Here is a 22627-nt window from a genome sequence, read left to right on the forward strand (position 1 = left end):
TACTTAAGTATCAAAAGTAAAAGTATAAATTACTTCAAATTCCTTATATTAAGCAAAGCAAACGATACCATTTTCTTGTCTTAAAAATGTACGGATGTACGGATAGCCAGCTCCAACACTCAGATATTATTTACAAATGTAACGTTCCTGACCTGTTTTCTGTTGTTTTTGTATGTGTTTATGGTCAGGGCGTGTGTTTTGGGTGGGCAGTCTATGTTTTCTGTTTCTATGTTGGTTTTGGGTTGCCTGGTATGGCTCTTAATTAGAGGCAGGTGTTTTGCGTTTTCCTCTAATTGAGAGTCATATTTAGGTAGGGTGTTCTCACTGTTTGTTTGTGGGTGATTGTCTCCTGATTCGTCTATGTCTGTACCATACGGGACTGTTTGGCTGTTCGTTCGGTTTGATGTAGTCTGTTCCTGTCCGTGAGTTTTACGTTTAGTTATGTAGGTTCATGTTCAGGTTTTCGTCTACGTCGTTTTCTTGTTTTGTAATTTTGTAAGTGTTTTGTTTTCGTGTTGCCGTCGTTTAAAATAAAGAGATGGCTTATTTCCCTAATGCTGCGTATTGGTCCACTGATCCTTCTCTCCTCTCCTCATCATCTGAGGAGGAGGACAACAGCCCTTACAGAATCACCCACCAAACTAGGACCAAGCGGCAAGGGAGAGCTCAACAGAGCAACAAGGACTCCTGGACTTGGGAGGAGATCCTGGACGGTAGAGGACCCTGGGCTCAGCCAGGGGAATATCGCCGTTCCAAGGAGGAGTTGGAAGCAGCGAAGGCTGAGAGGCGCTGGTATGAGGAGGCAGCGCGGCGACGCGGTTGGGAGCCCGTGAGTCAGACCCAAAAATTTCTTGGGGGGGGGCACACGAGGAGTGTGGCAAAGCCGGGTAGGATACCTGAGCCAACTCCCCGTGCTTACCGTGGAGGTAGAGGGCGTCGTACTGGTAAGACACCGTGTTATGCGGTAAAGCGCACGGTGTCCCCAGTACGCGTGCTTAGCCCAGTGCGGGCTATTCCACCTTGCCGCACTTGGAGGGCTAAGTTGGGCATCGAGCTGGATGTCATGAAGCCGGCCCAACGCATCTGGCCACCAGTGCGTCTCCTTGGGCCGGCATACATGGCACCAGCCTTACGAGTGGTGTCCCCGGTTTGCCAGTATAGCCCAGTGCCGGCTATTCCACCTCGCCGCACTGGCAGGGCTACGGGCACCATTCAACCTGGTAAGGTTGGGCAGGCTCGGTGCTCAAGAGCACGTGTCCTCCTTCACGGTCCGGTATACCCGGTGCCACCTCCATGTACCAGTCCTCCGGTGGCAGCCCCCCGTACCAGGCTGTCTCTCCGGGTTCTCTCTCCAGCTGTTTCCTCCTCTCCAGCGCAGCCAGTGCCTATACCACGCACCAGGCTGTCTCTCCTTCTCCTCCCTACAGAGCCGTCCTGCCATGACCAGCCAGAGCCGTCCTGCCATGACCAGCCAGAGCCGTCCTGCCATGACCAGCCAGAGCCGTCCTGCCATGACCAGCCAGAGCCGTCCTGCCATGACCTGCCAGAGCCGTCCTGCCATGACCTGCCAGAGCCGTCCAGCCGGGACCTGCCAGAGCCGTCCAGCCGGGACCTGCCAGAGCCGTCCAGCCGGGACCTGCCAGAGCCGTCCAGCCGGGACCTGCCAGAGCCGTCCAGCCGGGACCTGCCAGAGTCCGTCCAGCCGGGACCTGCCAGAGTCCGTCCAGCCGGGACCTGCCAGAGTCCGTCCAGCCGGGACCTGCCAGAGTCCGTCCAGCCGGGACCTGCCAGAGTCCGTCCAGCCGGGACCTGCCAGAGTCCGTCCAGCCGGGACCTGCCAGAGTCCGTCCAGCCGGGACCTGCCAGAGTCCGTCCAGCCGGGACCTGCCAGAGTCCGTCCAGCCGGGACCTGCCAGAGTCCCTCAGCCGGGACCTGCCAGAGTCCCTCAGCCGGGACCTGCCAGAGTCCCTCAGCCGGGACCTGCCAGAGTCCCTCAGCCGGGACCTGCCAGGGTTCCTCAGCCGGGACCTGCCAGAGTCTCTCAGCCGGGACCTGCCAGAGTCTCTCAGCCGGGACCTGCCGCCCCTTATCCCGGTGCTGCCCCTTATCCCGGTGCTGCCCCTTGTCCCGGTGCTACCCCTTATCCTGGTGCTGCCCCTTATCCTGGTGCTGCCCCTTATCCCGGTGCTGCCCCTTATCCCGGTGCTGCCCCTTATCCCGGTGCTGCCCCTTGTCCCGGTGCTGCCCCTTGTCCCGGTGCTGCCCCTTGTCCCGGTGCTGCCCCTTGTCCCGGTGCTGCCCCTTGTCCCGGTGCTGCCCCTTGTCCCGGTGCTGCCCCTTCTCCCGGTGCTGCCCCTTCTCCCGGTGCTGCCCCTTCTCCCGGTGCTGCCCCTTATCCCGGTGTTGGCTGTTCATTTAGGGGATGTTAGTTTGAGGGTGGTCATTGGGAGGGGAAGACAGAAGCGGGGAGTGACTATGGTGGTGTGGGGACAGCGTCCAGAGCCTGAGCCACCACCGTGGTCAACTGCCCACCCAGACCCTCCCCTGGACTTTGTGCTGGTGCGCCCGGCGTTCGCACCTTGAGGGGGGGGTTCTGTAACGTTCCTGACCTGTTTTCTGTTGTTTTTGTATGTGTTTATGGTCAGGGTGTGTGTTTTGGGTGGGCAGTCTATGTTTTCTGTTTCTATGTTGGTTTTGGGTTGCCTGGTATGGCTCTTAATTAGAGGCAGGTGTTTTGCGTTTCCTTGTTTTGTAATTTTGTAAGTGTTTTGTTTTCGTGTTGCCGTCGTTTAAAATAAAGAGATGGCTTATTTCCCTAATGCTGCGTATTGGTCCACTGATCCTTCTCTCCTCTCCTCATCTGAGGAGGAGGAGGACAACAGCCCTTACAACAAAAGATACATTTGTGTTTAATGAGTCCGCCAGACCATAGACAGTAGGGATGACCGTGTATTCTCTTTATAAGTGCGTAAATTTCTAAATGTTCTTGTTTTGCTAAGCATTCAAAATGTAACAAGTACTTTGGGTTGTCAGGGAAAATGTATGGTTCTATGTCTTTGTTGTAAATGTTTTGCAGCCAAACTGGTGGTAAAAAGAAAAATAGTTGGAAGAGTTGCGGAGTTCATTGAAAATAATGCCATTGTTGATTAGATGCTTTTTTTTCATTAATCAGGCTATTTCCTCTTGAACCACATGGTTTATCCACTAAAAACGTATGGACAATATGGACACAGACATAAGACATTTATTCTATAGTTTATATGATAAGTTAATGGAGTATACATCACCAAAATTACCACAGATTGCCATAGATTAGCTGTTAATTACCTACATTTCTGAAGATTCGCAACCCTAAACTGCACCGGAAAATAAAACACCCAAAGCATTTGCAAAGGGTTAGTTAAGTGTTCCTTAGTGGCAATCACTTACATCTGTATTTTGACAATGCTGGTCACGTAAAGTAGGCTAAATGTCTTGGGTGCTGCTGGGACACTGAGATATATGTTAACTCCACCCTTGCTATCTTGTTTCAGGGGGAAGTGGGGGTATCCGTGCCCTTGCTCTGCGTCTGTGTCGTAAAACAAATGGATTCCCCTTTTACAGCAACAGTCAGCGGAATGTTAACGAGAATAGTGTGTGAATATAAACCCTCCTTTCTCTACAGTGCCTTCAGAATAATGTTTTTACCATCTACAGTACACACAAAAAGTGAAAACATGTTTTTAAACATTTTTGCAAATGTATTAAAAATGAAATACTGGAACATCTCATTTACATAAGTAAAAAGTAAACCCCTGAGTCAGTACTTTGTAGAAACACCTTTGGCGGCGAGTAAAGCTTTGCTTTGTCTTGCGTATGAACAGGGCTCCGGGCAGCCGAGCGGAAATGGAGGAAAACTCGCCTCCCTGCGGACCTGGCATCCTTTCACTCCCTCCTCTCTACATTTTCCTCTTCTGTCTCTGCTGCTAAAGCCACTTTCTACCACTCTAAATTCCAAGCATCTGCCTCTAACCCTAGGAAGCTCTTTGCCACCTTCTCCTCCCTCCTGAATCCTCCTCCCCCTCCCCCCCCCTCCTCCCTCTCTGCAGACGACTTCGTCAACCATTTTGAAAAGAAGGTCGACGACATCCGATCCTCGTTTGCTAAGTCAAACGACACCGCTGGTTCTGCTCACACTGCCCTACCCTGTGCTTTGACCTCTTTCTCTCCTCTCTCTCCAGATGAAATCTCGCGTCTTGTGACGGCCGGCCGCCCAACAACCTGCCCGCTTGACCCTATCCCCTCCTCTCTTCTCCAGACCATTTCCGGAGACCTTCTCCCTTACCTCACCTCGCTCATCAACTCATCCCTGACCGCTGGCTACGTCCCTTCCGTCTTCAAGAGAGCGAGAGTTGCACCCCTTCTGAAAAAACCTACACTCGATCCCTCCGATGTCAACAACTACAGACCAGTATCCCTTCTTTCTTTTCTCTCCAAAACTCTTGAACGTGCCGTCCTTGGCCAGCTCTCCTGCTATCTCTCTCAGAATGACCTTCTTGATCCAAATCAGTCAGGTTTCAAGACCAGTCACTCAACTGAGACTGCTCTTCTCTGTATCACGGAGGCGCTCCGCACTGCTAAAGCTAACTCTCTTTCCTCTGCTCTCATCCTTCTAGACCTATCGGCTGCCTTCGATACTGTGAACCATCAGATCCTCCTCTCCACCCTCTCCGAGTTGGGCATCTCCGGCGCGGCCCACGCTTGGATTGCGTCCTACCTGACAGGTCGCTCCTACCAGGTGGCGTGGCGAGAATCTGTCTCCTCACCACGCGCTCTCACCACTGGTGTCCCCCAGGGCTCTGTTCTAGGCCCTCTCCTATTCTCGCTATACACCAAGTCACTTGGCTCTGTCATAACCTCACATGGTCTCTCCTATCATTGCTATGCAGACGACACACAACTAATCTTCTCCTTTCCCCCTTCTGATGACCAGGTGGCGAATCGCATCTCTGCATGTCTGGCAGACATATCAGTGTGGATGACGGATCACCACCTCAAGCTGAACCTCGGCAAGACGGAGCTGCTCTTCCTCCCGGGGAAGGACTGCCCGTTCCATGATCTCGCCATCACGGTTGACAACTCCATTGTGTCCTCCTCCCAGAGCGCTAAGAACCTTGGCGTGATCCTGGACAACACCCTGTCGTTCTCAACTAACATCAAGGCGGTGGCCCGTTCCTGTAGGTTCATGCTCTACAACATCCGCAGAGTACGACCCTGCCTCACACAGGAAGCGGCGCAGGTCCTAATCCAGGCACTTGTCATCTCCCGTCTGGATTACTGCAACTCGCTGTTGGCTGGGCTCCCTGCCTGTGCCATCAAACCCCTACAACTCATCCAGAACGCCGCAGCCCGTCTGGTGTTCAACCTTCCCAAGTTCTCTCACGTCACCCCGCTCCTCCGCTCTCTCCACTGGCTTCCAGTTGAAGCTCGCATCCGCTACAAGACCATGGTGCTTGCCTACGGAGCTGTGAGGGGAACGGCACCTCAGTACCTTCAGGCTCTGATCAGGCCCTACACCCAAACAAGGGCACTGCGTTCATCCACCTCTGGCCTGCTCGCCTCCCTACCACTGAGGAAGTACAGTTCCCGCTCAGCCCAGTCAAAACTGTTCGCTGCTCTGGCACCCCAATGGTGGAACAAACTCCCTCACGACGCCAGGACAGCGGAGTCAATCACCACCTTCCGGAGACACCTGAAACCCCACCTCTTCAAGGAATACCTAGGATAGGATAAAGCAATCCTTCTGCCCCCCCCCCCCCTTAAAAGATCTAGATGCACTATTGTAAAGTGGCTGTTCCACTGGATGTCATTAGGTGAATGCACCAATTTGTAAGTCGCTCTGGATAAGAGCGTCTGCTAAATGACTTAAATGTAAATGTAAATGTATCAGCGTGCACATCTGGATTTTTATCCCATTCTTCCTTACAGATTTCCTCAAGCTCTGTTAAGTTAGATGGGGAGCGATGATGAACAGCAATCTTCAAGTCTTTCCACAGATTTTCAATGGGATTCAAGTCTGGGCTTTGGCTGGGCCACTCGAGGACTATGACATTTTTGTTCTAAAGTCATTCCAGTTACAGTGGTTATCTGTTGGGATTGATCACTAGGCTAGTATTTCTGTATGCCTCTGAGCTATGCATGAGAAGAACCCCTGGGCCCGCCCCTCTTATGTGGGGAACATGATCAGGCTTTTGGTCATCAGTAAATTGGGCAGCCCCTCCAACCCATTCCGAAAGCTCAATGTCAGTGTCTAACACACATGCAAACTTATGCTTGTGCAGACACACAACAATAAAGTCCCATACACACACACATCCCCTTCCCTACATTCTTAACAGTCCTGAATTATACAGTATATACATTCATATTGCATGCAACAATTCCACACTTGTAGACACACAAACAAGCTCCATGGAACACACATTCATGCAAATAATCCCAAGCACACACTCAGACAAATACAAACCCAGCCCTTTTACAGAAAGGGTGGGGCTTTCCCCTCCACCACACTTCCCAAAAATGTGTGAGAGAGGGTATGACAGAGAGAGAGATCACAGGGCGTTGCAAGCAAGGGGGAAAATATTGATGAGGATGATGGACCTGATGACGAAGAGTAGAACAATGTGATGATGTGTGGTTCTGGACGAGACTGGAATCTCGAATTAAATCATATCAGACAGTCGGAAGAGAAGAGGCATAGTGACGAGAGAGTATAAAAGATAACAGACGGCCCCCACCAACTAATTTCCCAGTTCACTCCACTGCCAAGTACTGTACAAGGTAAGCTCTCCTTTACCACGCAGCATCTTGTTTTACAATAGTTAGCAGGACACTACTTAATACTTGTCAAGTGTTTTCTAAACTTCATTGTGAAGCTTTAATTGTCCAAGCAAAACCAAAGCTATCATTGTGATTATAAAGTAGACGACTGTTAAGTCTGGTTTTCTGTAACCATCAATAAATCATTGGGCTGCGACCCAACTTGAATAACTTAAAATGAGCTCCCAAGTGGCGCAGCGGTCTAAGGCACTGCATCTCAGAGCAAGAGGCTTCACTACAGTCCCAGTTTCTATCCAGGCTGTATCACATCCGGCCGTGATTGGGAGTCTCACAGGGCGGCGCACAATTGGCCCAGCGTTGTCCGGGGTAGGCCGTCATTGTAAATAACAAATTTGCCTAGTTGAATAAAAAAACACTACTATTTTGGGGTCTTACTGTTTGCAAATGATGTGGGAATCTGAATAGAAATGTGTTTTTGAAGAGAACTGAAACTCCACTTTCAGCACATAACAGATTTTGTTCACAAACTTTCGTAAAAAAATAATCATTCATGTCACTCTCTATTACCTTTGTGATATTGTTAGTCTGTGTAACTTTCCACATATGCTCACCCTCCTGTTTGCTGGACGGATCTTTCGTGACAGGCAAATTGATGATAATTCAGTCCTGTAAATCGGGGGGAAAAAATCTCAGCAATTAATGGTGAACTGGAAATGTTTTAGCCATTATACTGTAGAAAGTTCCAGCCCACTCCAGACTGTGGTTTGTTGAAACTGGGACAGATTATATCAGAGAGGAGTCATGGTTTTAAATGTCAGCGCTCTTTCAAATACGGACCTTAAGAATTGAATATTGCTGAGGAGTCAGAAGAGGCATACAAAATAGACACAATTTTCAGATTATTCTGTGTGTTACTGCAATATGGCAGTGATTGTACCTTATTTATGGCATACTATCGAATGGCAAAATAGTGCTTGTGTTGCGATTCATGACCTCAGAATGACCTCTGCTGGCCAATGGTGCTGTTAAATCATGTCTGTCATGTCTTTCCTCCCAACACTTAAAGGGGAACTGCGATAGGATAATGTTCAACTACAGTTTCTTCAGATGAAACATCTGCCTAAGAGTCAGAGATAAAGCCAGGGAACGATTCTGTCATTGTACCACTGCTATAGTCAATACTGACCAAGTTCCAGTGGTTGTCATTATGTCCCATGGGGAGCAGCATGTTACATACACACCCACACAGGCTGCTATGTTTTTGATGAGGACAAAAGTTATCAAAATCTAGTAGCAGTCATATGATATAACACCGATATTTTGATAATAAACTATAACTATGTTATTATAGTCTAAGCAAATAGGCTACATACTAACTGAACTGAAAATGTATTGAAATGGGTAACATCTGGGGAAACACCAGGAACGATTTTATGTTATTTATTTAAAAATAATAATACATGGCCTGAATAAAAACAATTCCTCTGTGGCTGTGTTCAATGGAAGGACAAACATGCTGCCTTGGAAATACATTTCCTCGGAAAGACTCTGTTTGCATCTTAAAAAGGATCCGCCCCTTTTTTTCAATTCTTGCCTAAAATGACATTCCCAAATCTAACTGCCTGTAGCTCAGGACCTGAAGCAAGAATATGCATATTCTTGATACCATGTGAAAGGAAACACTTTGAAGTTTGTGGAAATGTGAAATGAATGTAGGAGAATATAACACATTAGATCTGGTAAAATATAATACAAAGAAAAAAACATGTTTTTTTTGTTTTGTTTTTTACCATCTTCTATGAAACACAAGAGAATGTATTATTCCAGACGCAATTTAGATTTTGGCCACTAGATGGCAGCAGTGTATGGGCAACGTTTTAGACTGATCCAATGAACCATTGCATCCAATATCCCATTGCATTTCTGTTCAACTGTCCAAATGTGCCTAATTGGTTTATTAATAACTTTTAAAGTTCATAACTGTGCACTCTCCTCAGACAATAGCATGGTATTATTTCACTGTAATAGCTACTGTAAATTGGATTAACAAGAATTTAAGCTTTCTGCCAATATCGGATATGTCTATGTCCTGGGAAATGTTCTTGTTACTAATCGCATTAGCCAACATTAGCTGGGGGACACACCGATCCTGTAGAGGTTTTAATACATCCTAGCCACACAGAAAATAGCATTCTGCTGCCATTTGACTTTAATAACGAACCAGGGTCCTTATGGAGAGAGCCCGAGACCAAACGGACTATAATATTGGTAGAGCTTTTCCACTGGGCACACACTGGTTGAATCAACGTTGTTTCTATGTAATAGCAAAGAAATTACGTTGAACCAACGTGGAATAGACGTTGAATTGACGTCTGTGTCCAGTGGGTTGTAAAAGCTGCCTCCTCTGTCATTATAAACAATTGAAACAGTCCACAGCCCCAGACAGCGGCAGTCAACCAGTCTGCTAAGGCTTTGGCGTGGCCATCCTCCAACTACAGCACTTGGTGGTGAACTAAGTCACACTTCAATGTTTTATATTTTTTGTTGAATTTTGCAATTCTTTTACTGGTACTTTGCAACTTTTCACCTTTCATTCAATTACTAACATGTTAGTAGTGCACTTATTTTTGACGTTTTTCCTAACAATATTTGCTGTGGTTTCATTTTCCTTACTTGAAGCACTTACTCGAATGGCTCTAGATATGAGTGTCTGCTAACTAGGGTTGCAAAGCTACCTACAGAATCTTCTGTGATTTTGATAATTAACAGGCAATTTATGGTAATTTAGCTAATTCATACTTGAAAAACGTTTTAAAAAATTTATTCGTACAAAGTATTATTTAAAAAAAATGTATATCTGTGTCCATATTATCCATGGGTTTCTAGTAGATAGACCATATGGTTCAAGAGGAAATAGCCTGATTAATGAAAAAAAAGCATCTAATCAACAATGGCATTATTTTCAATGAACTCCGCAACTCTTCCAACTATTGTCTTTTCCCCAACTGCCACCAGTTTGGCTGCAAAACATTTACAACAAAAACCTATTGACATAGTAAAACATATAAAAAAATATAGAAAGGATATTTCATGCTGAAAACTTCATATTAAATACCAACCACATAGATCAACACTACATATTTCCTTTTTTCCCTGGAAACAACAGCCATTTTGGATCCAATCAAAGATAGAGAAACATGAAAACCAAAACATCCCATTCTTATCTAGCCTATCTCACACAGTTTCTTTTAAACTATGAATGTATGGTCGTACTTTTGGTTTACCCTCATTTGAATAGAAAGGTGTGATACTTATATTAGGTCCAACGATGAAGTACTATTAAATGGGGACTAAGCAGTTGAAACAATAACCAAGCGGATCCCCTCCCCTGTTTCGATAAAAAGCTGAGGAGCGGGGCTGGAGAAATTTAACCACTCTCAAATTAATGGATAGATGCAAGGATTGACCATCTATGATATCAACGATCTAATATTTGTTTACATTTACTTTGTTTACAAACATTGGAGTAAAAAAAGCTTATATTTTGTGACACAGTTGATCTAAGCTCATGAGGCATTTATAAGTTATATTCTTCAAAAATCAATGGTTACATACAATATATATACAAAAGTATGTGGACACCCCTTCACATCAGTGGATTTGGCTATTTCAGACACACCCGTTGCTTGTAGGTGTATAAAATCGAGCACACAGCCATGCGATCTCGATAGACAGACATTGGCAGTAGAATGGCCTTACTGAAGAGCTCAGTGATTTTCAATGTGGCACCGTCATAGGATGTCACCTTTTCAACAAGTTAATTAGTCAAATTTCTGCCCATCTAGAGCTTCCCTGGTCAACTGTAAGTGCTGTTGTTGTGAAGTGGAAACGTCTAGGAGCAACAACAGCTCAGCCGGGAAATGATAAGCCACACAAGCTCACTGAACGGGACTGCCGAGTGCTGAAGCACGTGGCGCATAATAATTGTCTGTCCTCGGTTGCAACACTTACCGAGTTCCAAACTGTCTCTGTAAGCAACGTCAGCACAAGAAGTGTTCTTCAGGAGTTTCATGAAATGGGTTTCCATGGCCGAGCAGCCACACACAAGCCTAAGATCACAATGTGCAATGCCAAGCGTCGGTTGGAGTGGTGTAAAGCTCGCCGCCATTGGACTCTGGAAGAGGTGGAACCGCGTTCTCTGGAGAGATGAATCACACTTCACCATCTGGCAGTCCGAAGGACGAATCTGGGTTTGGTGGATGCCAGGAGAATGCTACCTGCCCCAATGCATAGTGACAACTGTAAAGTTTGGTGGAGGAGGAATAATGGTCTGGGGCTGTTTGTCATGGAATGGGGTAGGACCCTTAGTTCCAGTGAGGGAAAATCTTAACACTACAGTATAAAATTACATTCTAGATGATTATGTGCCACCAACTTTGTGGGAACAGTTTGGGGAAGGCCCTTTCTTGTTTCAGCAGGACAATTCCCCCGTGCACAAAGTGAGGTCCATACAGAAATGGTCTGTCGAGATTGGTGTGGAAGAACTTGACTGGCTTGCACAGAGCCCTGACCTCAACCCAATCGAATGCCTTTTGGATGAATTGGAATGCTGACTGCGTGCCATGCCTATTCGTCCAACATCAGTGTTCGACCTCACTAATGGTCTTGTGGCTGAATGGAAGCAAGTCCCCGCAGCAATGTTCCAACATCTAGTGGAAAGCCTTCTCAGAACAGTGGAGGCTGTTATAGCAGCAATGGGGGGAACAACCCCATATTAACGCCCATGATTTTGGAATGAGATGTTTGATGAGCAGGTGTCCACATACTTTTGGTTGTGTAGTGTTTCATCAATTAATAAGTACAAAAAATGGATATAGCAACTGTCGATTGCCCCTAAGTCAACAGAGATTTAAGATTCTAGTACTAGACGATAGGCTAGTCTCTTTGGCCTGCACCCTCCCATGGTCTTATATCCACATAAAACCAATTTTACAAAACACTATTTCAAGAAATTATGATGCAGCTTTATTTGTCTGGCGCATTTTTCACCTCACTCATTTTATTTATTACATCTTATTTTACTTTGTGTATTTTTTGTTTAGTGTCACGTGCAAACACATACTGCTTCATAAACTTGACATTTTGTTTGTGTGTGCATGACATCAAACAAAGCTAACCCCTCTTCCTCTTTTCTAGGAGCATCAATGGACCTGTCAATCAACCTCCACCCTTTTCTCCTCCTCTTTTCCATCAGTGGAGTTCTTGGAGTGTGCCCAGATGGATGCCAGTGCAGGGACAGCAAAATCCTCTGCCAAGGCAGGTCAATCACAGAGTTCCCGTCCTCAGTGCCTGGCTCTACCACCACCTTCTACATCTCCAACACCAACATTACCGCTCTCAAACCCCATGACTTGGCTGCTTTTGCCGAGGCCCTTGGCATCTTTGTGGTCAAAGACACTGGGATCAGAGAGGTGTTCCCTGGCACCTTTGACCTCACCCATAACTTGGGTGCCCTGGGCTTCACAGGCACTGATCTGAATGACCTGCCTGAGGCCCTGTTTCTAAACCTGGTGAAGCTGGAATCTCTGACTCTGAGCGGCAACAAGCTCCTGGTGCTCCGCCCTGCCTGGCTCAACTCCCTCACTGCTCTTAGGACCCTGGACATAGGCAAGAATCTCATCACGTCTGTCCCTGAGGAGGCCTTTCGCTCCGTCACTGAGCTGCAGCATCTCTCCCTAGCCAGGAATAACATCAGTCAGTTCTCAAGGGACACCTTCAGGGGCCTGAGAAATCTCAAATCCCTGCGTCTGAACCGGAACGCTCTCAGGGAGATCCCTGCCGGAGCGTTGGATGACCTGGTGAGCCTGGAGGAGATTTCTCTGCAGGATAACGCCATCACTCATCTCCCCGCTAACCTGTTCTCCCAGCTGCAGAGCCTGCAGAAGCTTTATCTCTCCAGCAACCGTCTGACTTCCCTCCCACAGGGGATTTTCCTCAACCTCCCAAACTTGGCCCAGATTTCCCTGTATGAGAATGAGCTCCAGAGTCTGTCCCCAGGGGTTTTTGGGCCCATGGCCCTGAAGGAGCTGTGGCTGTATGACAACCGGCTGACACACCTGGAGGGCAAAACTTTCAGCAACCTGACCCAGCTACGTCTGCTGGTGCTGAGCCGGAACCAGATCAGCTCTGTGTCCCCCAGGGCCTTCAGTGGGCTGGCCGAGCTGGGGGAAGTGTCCCTGCACACCAACCTCCTCACCAGCCTGCGGGAAGGGACCTTCCAGGGGCTGCCCAAGCTGGTCAACATATCCCTCAAGCACAATTACATCAGCTCCCTCCCCGCAGGGCTTCTCCAGGGCCAGACCCAACTTGGCCAGCTGGTCCTCTACAACAACTCCCTACCCAACCTGCCCTCAGAGCTCCTCAGCACCCTAACGGTGGCCAAGGAGGTGTTGCTGGCTGACAACCCCTGGAGGTGCGACCAGGACATTGTGCCACTGCGAGACTGGCTGACACGGCACCCCACCAAGACCAACCTCAGTGCTGTGGTGTGCCTCACGCCCTCTGCCCTGAGCGGTTACAGCATAGCCAACCTGACCAACGACGAGCTGATGCAGGATACTACGTCAGCCATCCCTGATATCGCCCCCACAGAGAAGAGGAGGAAACCCCACACCCCCCCTCCTAAGACGAGCACCCCCTCTCCTGCTGCAGAGGCCACACCCACCCAGGAGCAGGGGGAGGACACCGGCAGGGGGCGCGGGAACGGAGAGGGCTTGTCCAGGAACACGCAGATCATTATCACCGCGGTGGTCTGCACCGCCATCATCATCAGTCTCCTCGTCTGCTGCGTCTGTTGGAGGAGGAACAAGAGAGGCAGCCGCAACCTTGACCACAGGAACAAAAACAACTCGGTCATCTAGACTGGCCCAGAGGCCTGAGCACCACATAGGAGGTGTACTGTACAGTAATGCTGAACACGCCTGAGCACCACATAGGAGGTGTACTGTACAGTAATGCTGAACACGCCTGAGCACCACATAGGAGGTGTACTGTACAGTAATGCTGAACACGCCTGAGCACCACATAGGAGGTGTACTGTACAGTAATGCTGAACACGCCTGAGCAAACAACCTTTGATGTGGTTTTTCCCAAACATGTTAGCACAGGAACCCATCATGTTGCTATTAAGAACCCTTGACCAAGGACAGACGAGCTTGGCCCTGACTTTTGGGAAACTCCACTCTGATGGAATAAGTGGCTCTGATTGGGATTCCATAATATGATTACTAAGTCCCTCTTGAAGCTCTTTAGCAAGCTTGCTGTGGTCTGATGTTTTGCACAACAAAAAATAAAGATATCATAAACTGTAACAATAATCACATGAAAATGGCATGGATGGTATGCACAAAATGCCATGCATGTTTTTCTTTTCAATACTGGACAAATACTTCATACTGAACAAATCTAATGTTCAACATATATCTAATCACATAGCTGTTGATTTCCAAGTAAAGCTTTCTTTCTATGATTTACTAACTGGAACTAGGCTTGTTATTGTGTCATTTTTATATCAAGACTTATTGCAGTAATTAATAAGTACACAGTGCATTCGGGAAAATATTCAGACCCCTTGACTTTCTCCACATTGTGTTACGTTACAACCTTGTTCTAAAATGGATTCCATTGTTGTTGTTTTTTCTCACCAATCTACACACAATACCCTATAATGACAAAGCAAAAACCGTTTTTTAGAAAATGTCTTAAATATCACATGTACATAAGTAGCTCTCCGAATGCACTGTAGGCTGGTTTCATCTCATTGCAAATGGTTATGCTTCACACACACACATCAAGTCAAATGACTGTTATATTTAATAAATACGCTACATATTAGTGATATTATGAAATGCTTAAGTGACAAGGGTTCATTGTGTGGCACAGTGTGTTAAAAATGACATTTTAACAACAACAATGTGTTCAATTGATGTGAGGGCATTCAACTTCTCTTCTTCAGTACTTGCACATCAAGTTGCACATCACAAACACTTGTTCTTCAGGAAAAGTGAAGCCTGGCTATTGGAGTGAGAAGTCAACACACAAATCAAATTTGGATTGCATTCTGAGTAGGCTACAACAGAGATTCATGATCAGATGGGTTTATGCCAAGGTTTCATGATGAGATTGGCTGGGGTTCACATTAAGAGCTCTGCAATGACCTTGGCACCCACTGATTGTGTGTGGGCGAGATTCTGACTTTATCCTTGTACATTCCATGTGTCTAATCCTCGCTGATGGCATTTAGCAACGGAATGTAAACCTTATCTCAACTGTATGCTGCAGTGGGTCACAAATCAACCAATGGTTTTACACTTCATTAGAGTAGACTATAAAACACTCCCATCTAGTAGACATATAATAAGTAATATATATGATTTGTCAAAGCTCAACAAAATTTCACAAACCATAAAATCCAGAGGCTAAAGCAAGGTTAGTTGACTAGCTAACTAGGCTAAAATAGTAGGATTAAATAGCATTAGGCTAGTTATTTGTCACACAGCTACTGTACCTAGAAAATAAACACATTACGATGAGAAAACACACATAAACCTAGACAATAGCTATACTTATCAGGAAAAACGGAGTATTAGCTGACTAGCTAGTCAGACTGACCAAATGTAGCTAGCTTGCTAGGTAGCTGAACAGAAAAAAAGTTAACCTCAAACTCTCATAAAGAATAGGCCTTAATCACTTGTGTTCATTATGGAAAAAGATATTAGGCCTTGTCCCGGTCATTTCATTTCTGACAGCATTGGCCTCTTGAAGACAATTTCTCTTCAAAATAACTGATGAATTGAACAATAACAATATAATATTGTATATAAGTCACAATGCATTTGAATATTGAATATAGTGATTCGCATTGTATTAGCAGTAATATTTTACAATATATTTCCGTTGCATAAGCATCAATCCCTCTCCTCTGGGGAAAACTGTGAAGCTACCTGTTTGACACAAGGCCAGCGTTATGGGCAGGCCAGGCTCCTCTAAGGCCCTCCCGTAATGCCGGTCCTGTGTTAAATAGTGGCCCTGTGTCAAACATGCAGTGTCACAGTGTCTACCATACCTCCTTGCTCAGCCAAATAAAATATTGGGATGGGCAATATTTGACCGTGACGTGCGCCGATACAAAGTTGCATCAATTTCAGATAAGGCATCCGAGTGAGCGAAACAGCACCCCTCTGTCTCAGTATGTGTAGCCCATGTGTCTGATGCTGTCTGGACAGAAATATTATGGCATGTCATACTCTTTTTAGCCAGAAAGCATCGAATACATGGGCAACATGTAGTAAGACAGAGGGGCGCTGTTTTGCTCGCTCTGACGCTTTCTCCGGTGAGATAGTTTTAGCCACTTTTGAATTGGCGGGTGCACAATGCACTGTTCAGATGCTGGAATTTTTTGGATGAATGTGAGAAGGTAACTGGGATTGTCAAACCAATCAGATGAAAACATAATGTCTGGTTGTGTTCATGCCACATAACCCATAACAGTCTAAAGGGGGGGTTGAATTATCGCAAAAAAAATACTATTTTAAATGTTTTACTATTTTCTACATTGTAGAATAATAGTGAAGACATCAACACTATGAAATGAAACATATGGAATCATGTAGCAACCAAAAAAGTGATACAATTCAAAATATATTTGAGATTTTTCAAAGTAGCCGCCCTTTGCTTTGATGACAGCTTTGCACACTCTTGGCATTCTCTCAACCAGCTTCATGAGGAATGCCTTTACAACAATCTTGAAGGGCTTCCCACATATGCTGAGCACTTGTTGGCTGCTTTTCCTTCACTCTGCAGTCCAACTCATCCCAAACCATCTCAAATTGGTTGAGGTTGGGTGATTATGGAGGACAGGACATCTGATGCAGCACTCCATCACTCTCCTTCTTGGTCAATTAGCCCTTACACAGCCTGGAGGTGTGTTTTGGGTCATTGTCCTGTTGAAAAAGAAATGATAGTCGCACTAAGTGCAAACCAGATGGGATGGTGCATCGCTGCAGAATGCTGTGGTAGCCATGCTGCTTAAGCGTGCCTTCAATTCTAAATAAATCCCAGTAATGACAGTATAACAGTGTTACCAGCAAAGTAACAAATAATGACAGTGTTACCAGCAAAGCACCCCCTCACATCACACCTCCTCCTCCATGCTTCACGGTGAGAATCACACACACAGATATCATTCGTTAACTTACTCTGCGTCTCACAAAGACGGCAGTTGGAACCAAAAATGTCAAATTTGGACTCATTAGACCAAAGGACAGATTTCCACCGGTCTAATGTCCATTGCTCGTGTTTCTTGGCCCAAGCAAGTCTCTTCTTATTATTGATGTCCTTTAGTGGTGGTTTCTTTGCAGCAATTTGACCATGCAGCACTTCTTTGCAGCACTTTTCTTGAAATGTTCCGTATTGACTGACCTTCATGTCTTATAGTAATGATGGACTGTCATTTCTCTTTGCTTATTTGACCTGTTCTTGCCATAATATGAACTTGGTATTTTACCAAATAGGGCTATATTCTGTATTCCACCACTATCATGTCACAACACAAATGATTGTCTCAAACGCATTAAGAAGCAAAGAAATTCCACAAATGAACCTTTAACAGAAGCACACCTGTTAATTGAAATGTATTCCAGATGACTAGCTCATGAAGCTGTTTGAGAGAATGCCAAGAGTGTGCAAAGCTGTCATCAAGGCAAAGGGTGGCTACTTTGAAGAATCTAAATATTAAATATATTTTGATTTGTTTAATGCTTTTTTGTTTACTACATGATTCCATGTGTTATTTCATAGTTGTGATGTCTTCAATATTATTCTACAATGTAGAAAATAATAAAAATAAAGAAAAAACATTGAATGAGTACGTGTGTCCAAACTTTTGTCTGGTACTGTATATAAAAAATGATTAAAATGAAAAATACTTTTTGGACTTATTGCTATTAGCCCATACAAACACATTGAATAACAGGTTCACTACATGGAACAACAGATAGTCCCCCCAAAATATCAAAAGGAAGGCCTCTGTTCCTTCTTGTCTCTGGAAGCAGAGGGTTCTCTATTCACGCCCCATGATAGCACACTAGAAGCCTGCTGTGGGACTTAGATAAGCTGATTAACAGGAGTAAACTGTGTTTGCCTGACTCTCTCTATAACTGTCTTACTCGCCTCTGTCCATTATAAGCCTCAAGACGAGAGGAAATCATCAGGTATGGCTGTTTCCTTTTGTGTCAGACGTCACTTAGCAGTACATGAATTAGTTGACTAGCATGTACAGTATACCGTCATTGCTCTGCTTAGCATTTATCGTTTTGTTGCAGGTATCACTTCAGGGCTTTATAGGTTATCTTGAATAATGCAGCATGTAAGCTTTCTGTTAACTTTGAAACTATTCTCTTTGAATCAGTACTATAAAGGTGAATATATCAAGTTAATTGCAATATCAAAACAAAATCTTTACATGAAAAGTTGTATACATTTTCAGGAAAAAATGACTAGAGGACACACCTTCATCTGTCTTCTGCCTTTACTGATTGGGTATTCATCTCAGTCCTGTGAGAAGGAGACCGACTGCCCCAAAGACAACCAGGATGTTTACGGAAAGGAAGTGACACAGATCCCAGTAAGTCTGAAAGCAGGTGTCACAGAGGTCTTCTTTGTGGAAAGTAACATCAGTGTCATCCCAAAGGGGGCCTTCGCCACCAACCCGAGTCTGGAAAAGGTAGAGTTCATCACCACCCCCACCGTGTCCATAGAGAACGGTGCTTTCGAGGGATTGGTCGACCTCAAGCATATTGAGATCTCCAGTACCCCACTAACATCCTTGTCTGTAGACGTCTTCCAAGACCTGCAGAACCTGGAAAAACTTCTGCTGAAACTCAACAGGATCCGTAGTCTGGAGAAAGGATTGTTTGATGGCCTTAGGAAACTGAGAGAACTCCAATTACACATAAACAAGATTGACACCATCGAGGAGGGGACATTTGATGACCTAGAAAACCTTCGGACCCTCCATCTGGCCAAAAACCACCTCAGTTCTGTGTCCTCCACCCTGTTCTCAAAGCTGCACAAACTGGAGGTACTGAGGCTCTATGAGAACCAACTTACCGCCATTCCTGACGATATCTTAGAAAATCTTTCCAATTTAAAGGAGATCGCTCTACAGGGTAACAAAATCACTTCAATATCAGCCAATTTGTTCCCACATAAAGACAAATTAAACAAGATACTTTTGGACAATAACATGTTGACTGAATTGCCTCCAGAAATATTTGTGGGCTTTCCTCTGCTTAAAACATTGACACTAAATGGAAATAAACTTGCAAGTCTACCTCCTGTCCTCTTTGGAGAGATGCCCAAACTGACTGAGTTGAGTCTCAGTCGAAACATGATTACCAGCCTTCCTCAGGGAGTATTTAGTCCTCTAAAGAAACTCAGGAAGTTGGATCTGTCTAACAACCAATTGTTCACTGTGTCTGAAGAGTCTTTTGAGGGCCTTGAGAAGCTAACAGAACTCAATCTTCAATACAACCACATCAAATCATTGAAAGCAAACACCTTTGAAAAGCTGACATCACTAACCACCCTTAGACTGGCTCATAATAGCCTGGGGACACTTCCAGAGGATATATTTGACCCCTTACCAAAACTCAACAAAGTCTATTTAAACAACAACACTTGGGATTGTGACTGCAGGATGGTCCCCCTCTTCAATTGGATGAAGGCAAACCCTGGCAAGATCAAGTCTATGTCTCCTGAGATCTGTAACCAGCCGGAGGATTTAAAGGGACAAGAAATCATGTCTCTCAAAGAGGACCAGCTCATATGTCCTATAACTCCTCTGACCACCACCGCTTCACTCACCACAACCACCACCACCACCACCACCACAACCCAAACAAACACACCACTTGTAACCACAATGCCCACTACTAGAGTTACAACTACATTGACAACCACTCAGCCACCTACAACTACTCTGCCAACTACAACAACTTTGCCAACCACAATGGCCACCACAACTGAAGCCACCACCCCAACTACAACCACCATTGTGACCACCTCACTAATTACCACAACTCTGATACCCACCACCAGAGGGACAACCACAGCACTGACTACAACCACATTACCCACATCTGCAAAAATCACCACTTTTGCCCCTTCAACAACCACAGCTCCTACCACAACCACCACCTTAGCCCCTACTACAACCACAGCTCCTACCACAACCACCACCTTAGCCCCGACCACAACCACCACCTTAGCCCCTACTACAACCACAGCTCCTACCACAACCACCACCTTAGCCCCGACCACAACCACCACCTTAGCCCCTACTACAACCACAGCTCCTACCACAACCACCACCTTAGCCCCGACCACAACCACCACCTTAGCCCCTACTACAACCACAGCTCCTACCACAACCACCACCTTAGCCCCGACCACAACCACCACCTTAGCCCCGACCACAACCACCACCTTAGCCCCTACTACAACCACAGCTCCTACCACAACCACCACCTTAGCCCCGACCACAACCACCACCTTAGCCCCTACTACAACCACAGCTCCTACCACAACCACCACCTTAGCCCCGACCACAACCACAGCTCCTACAACAACCACCACCTTCGCTCCTACTACAACCACAGCTCCTACCACAACCACCACCTTAGCCCCTAACACAACCACAGTTCCTACCACAACCACCACCATAGCCCCTAACACAACCACAGCTCCTACCACAACCACCACCTTAGCCCCGACCACAACCACAGCACCTACCACAACCACCACCTTAGCCCCGACCACAACCACAGCACCTACCACAACCACCACCTTAGCCCCTAACACAACCACAGTTCCTACCACAACCACAACCACAACCACCTTAGCCACAACCACAACCACTGTCACAACCTCAATACCCACTACCACACTTTTTACCACTTTCCCAACAACCACCATCACAAGAACCACCCGGAGAACCACCATCACAAGAACCACCTGGAGAGACTCAACACAGCCACTGACCACGCCAAGGATCTTCAGCTGTCCCAACACAGCACCTTCTCGTCACCCGTCCCCCTCCTACTACACCCGTCAGGTCTGGAGCAAGACCTCGCAGTGCAGGGCCCAGATGATATCCTACACAGCCATGCTGGTGGTGGAGATAGGCTGCACCCTGGTGCTGGCTAAGTTCACCCTGTCTCTGTACAGCTTGCTACAGCGCAGGGAGAGGCTGTACACCCAGGTCAACCTTACTCACTTTTCCTACAGAAAGGAGGTCACGCTGAGGCCAGTCAAGGTGACAGAGACTGTGGGTCTGTGATCAGGGGGGGGGGGGGGGGGGGTAGATTTTATGGCATATGGTCCAGCTCCATCCTCAGACAATTGATTTCATTTTTGGTGAAATTCAAATTTCTGGATAAGGCTTTAAATACGGGATAAAATACTGCTATGCCACATGATTGCACAAAACACAGGGTCCTAGTGATGCGGTAAGGCAGAAGAAAATAGGGAATGTTTGTCATCTTTTCTGAAAAATAAATAAACACAAACATATGAATCATTCAAACATATTAATGAATCTCTTTATACATCAGCCGATGTCTTTGGGCTGCCATAACCCAGGAGTAGTTCAATACAGTAACACTGCCACAGCCCAGGAGTAGTTCAATACAGTAACACTGCCACAGCCCAGGAGTAGTTCAATACAGTAACACTGCCACAGCCCAGGAGTAGTTCAATACAGTAACACTGCCACAGCCCAGGAGTAGTTCAATACAGTAACACTGCCACAGCCCAGGAGTAGTTCAATACAGTAACACTGCCACAGCCCAGGAGTAGTTCAATACAGTAACACTGCCACAGCCCAGGAGTAGTTCAATACAGTAACACTGCCACAGCCCAGGAGTAGTTCAATACAGTAACACTGCCACAGCCCAGGAGTAGTTCAATACAGTAACACTGCCACAGCCCAGGAGTAGTTCAATACAGTAACACTGCCACAGCCCAGGAGTAGTTCAATACAGTAACACTGCCACAGCCCAGGAGTAGTTCAATACAGTAACACTGCCACAGCCCAGGAGTAGTTCAATACAGTAACACTGCCACAGCCCAGGAGTAGTTCAATACAGTAACACTGCCACAGCCCAGGAGTAGTTCAATACAGTAACACTGCCACAGCCCAGGAGTAGTTCAATACAGTAACACTGCCACAGCCCAGGAGTAGTTCAATACAGTAACACTGCCACGGCCCAGGAGTAGTTCAATACAGTAACACTGCCACAGCCCAGGAGTAGTTCAATACAGTAACACTGCCACAGCCCAGGAGTAGTTCAATACAGTAACACTGCCACAGCCCAGGAGTAGTTCAATACAGTAACACTGCCACAGCCCAGGAGTAGTTCAATACAGTAACACTGCCACAGCCCAGGAGTAGTTCAATACAGTAACACTGCCACGGCCCAGGAGTAGTTCAATACAGTAACACTGCCACGGCCCAGGAGTAGTTCAATACAGTAACACTGCCACGGCCCAGGAGTAGTTCAATACAGTAACACTGCCACGGCCCAGGAGTAGTTCAATACAGTAACACTGCCACAGCCCAGGAGTAGTTCAATACAGTAACACTGCCACGGCCCAGGAGTAGTTCAATACAGTAACACTGCCACAGCCCAGGAGTAGTTCAATACAGTAACACTGCCACAGCCCAGGAGTAGTTCAATACAGTAACAC

General features: G+C 46.3%; 2 protein-coding genes across 2 annotated transcripts; both read left to right on the forward strand.

The window, feature by feature from the left end:
• Positions 1-6577: 6577 nt before the first annotated feature.
• Positions 6578-14352, forward strand: LOC129867426 (leucine-rich repeat-containing protein 15-like). Its single transcript, XM_055940818.1, has 2 exons — positions 6578-6820; positions 12017-14352. The coding sequence occupies exon 2, from the start codon at positions 12025-12027 to the stop codon at positions 13738-13740; it is 1716 nt and encodes a 571-aa protein (XP_055796793.1). The 5' UTR covers positions 6578-6820; positions 12017-12024; the 3' UTR covers positions 13741-14352.
• Positions 14353-17986: 3634 nt separating this feature from the next.
• LOC129867425 (leucine-rich repeat-containing protein 15) lies at positions 17987-21221 on the forward strand. The gene is made up of 2 exons (XM_055940817.1): positions 17987-18090; positions 18366-21221. Exon 2 carries the CDS (start codon positions 18372-18374, stop codon positions 21216-21218), a length of 2847 nt encoding a protein of 948 aa, XP_055796792.1. The 5' UTR covers positions 17987-18090; positions 18366-18371; the 3' UTR covers positions 21219-21221.
• Positions 21222-22627: the final 1406 nt, after the last annotated feature.

The sequence above is a fragment of the Salvelinus fontinalis genome, chromosome 12 (genome assembly GCF_029448725.1).
Source record: "Salvelinus fontinalis isolate EN_2023a chromosome 12, ASM2944872v1, whole genome shotgun sequence".
In the NCBI taxonomy this organism is placed as follows: domain Eukaryota; kingdom Metazoa; phylum Chordata; class Actinopteri; order Salmoniformes; family Salmonidae; genus Salvelinus; species Salvelinus fontinalis.

Excerpts from the sequence above, each read along its gene's own strand:
- LOC129867426 (XM_055940818.1), top strand. The coding sequence starts at position 12,025 with ATGGACCTGTCAATCAACCTCCACCCTTTTCTCCTCCTCTTTTCCATC.
- LOC129867425 (XM_055940817.1), top strand. The coding sequence starts at position 18,372 with ATGACTAGAGGACACACCTTCATCTGTCTTCTGCCTTTACTGATTGGG.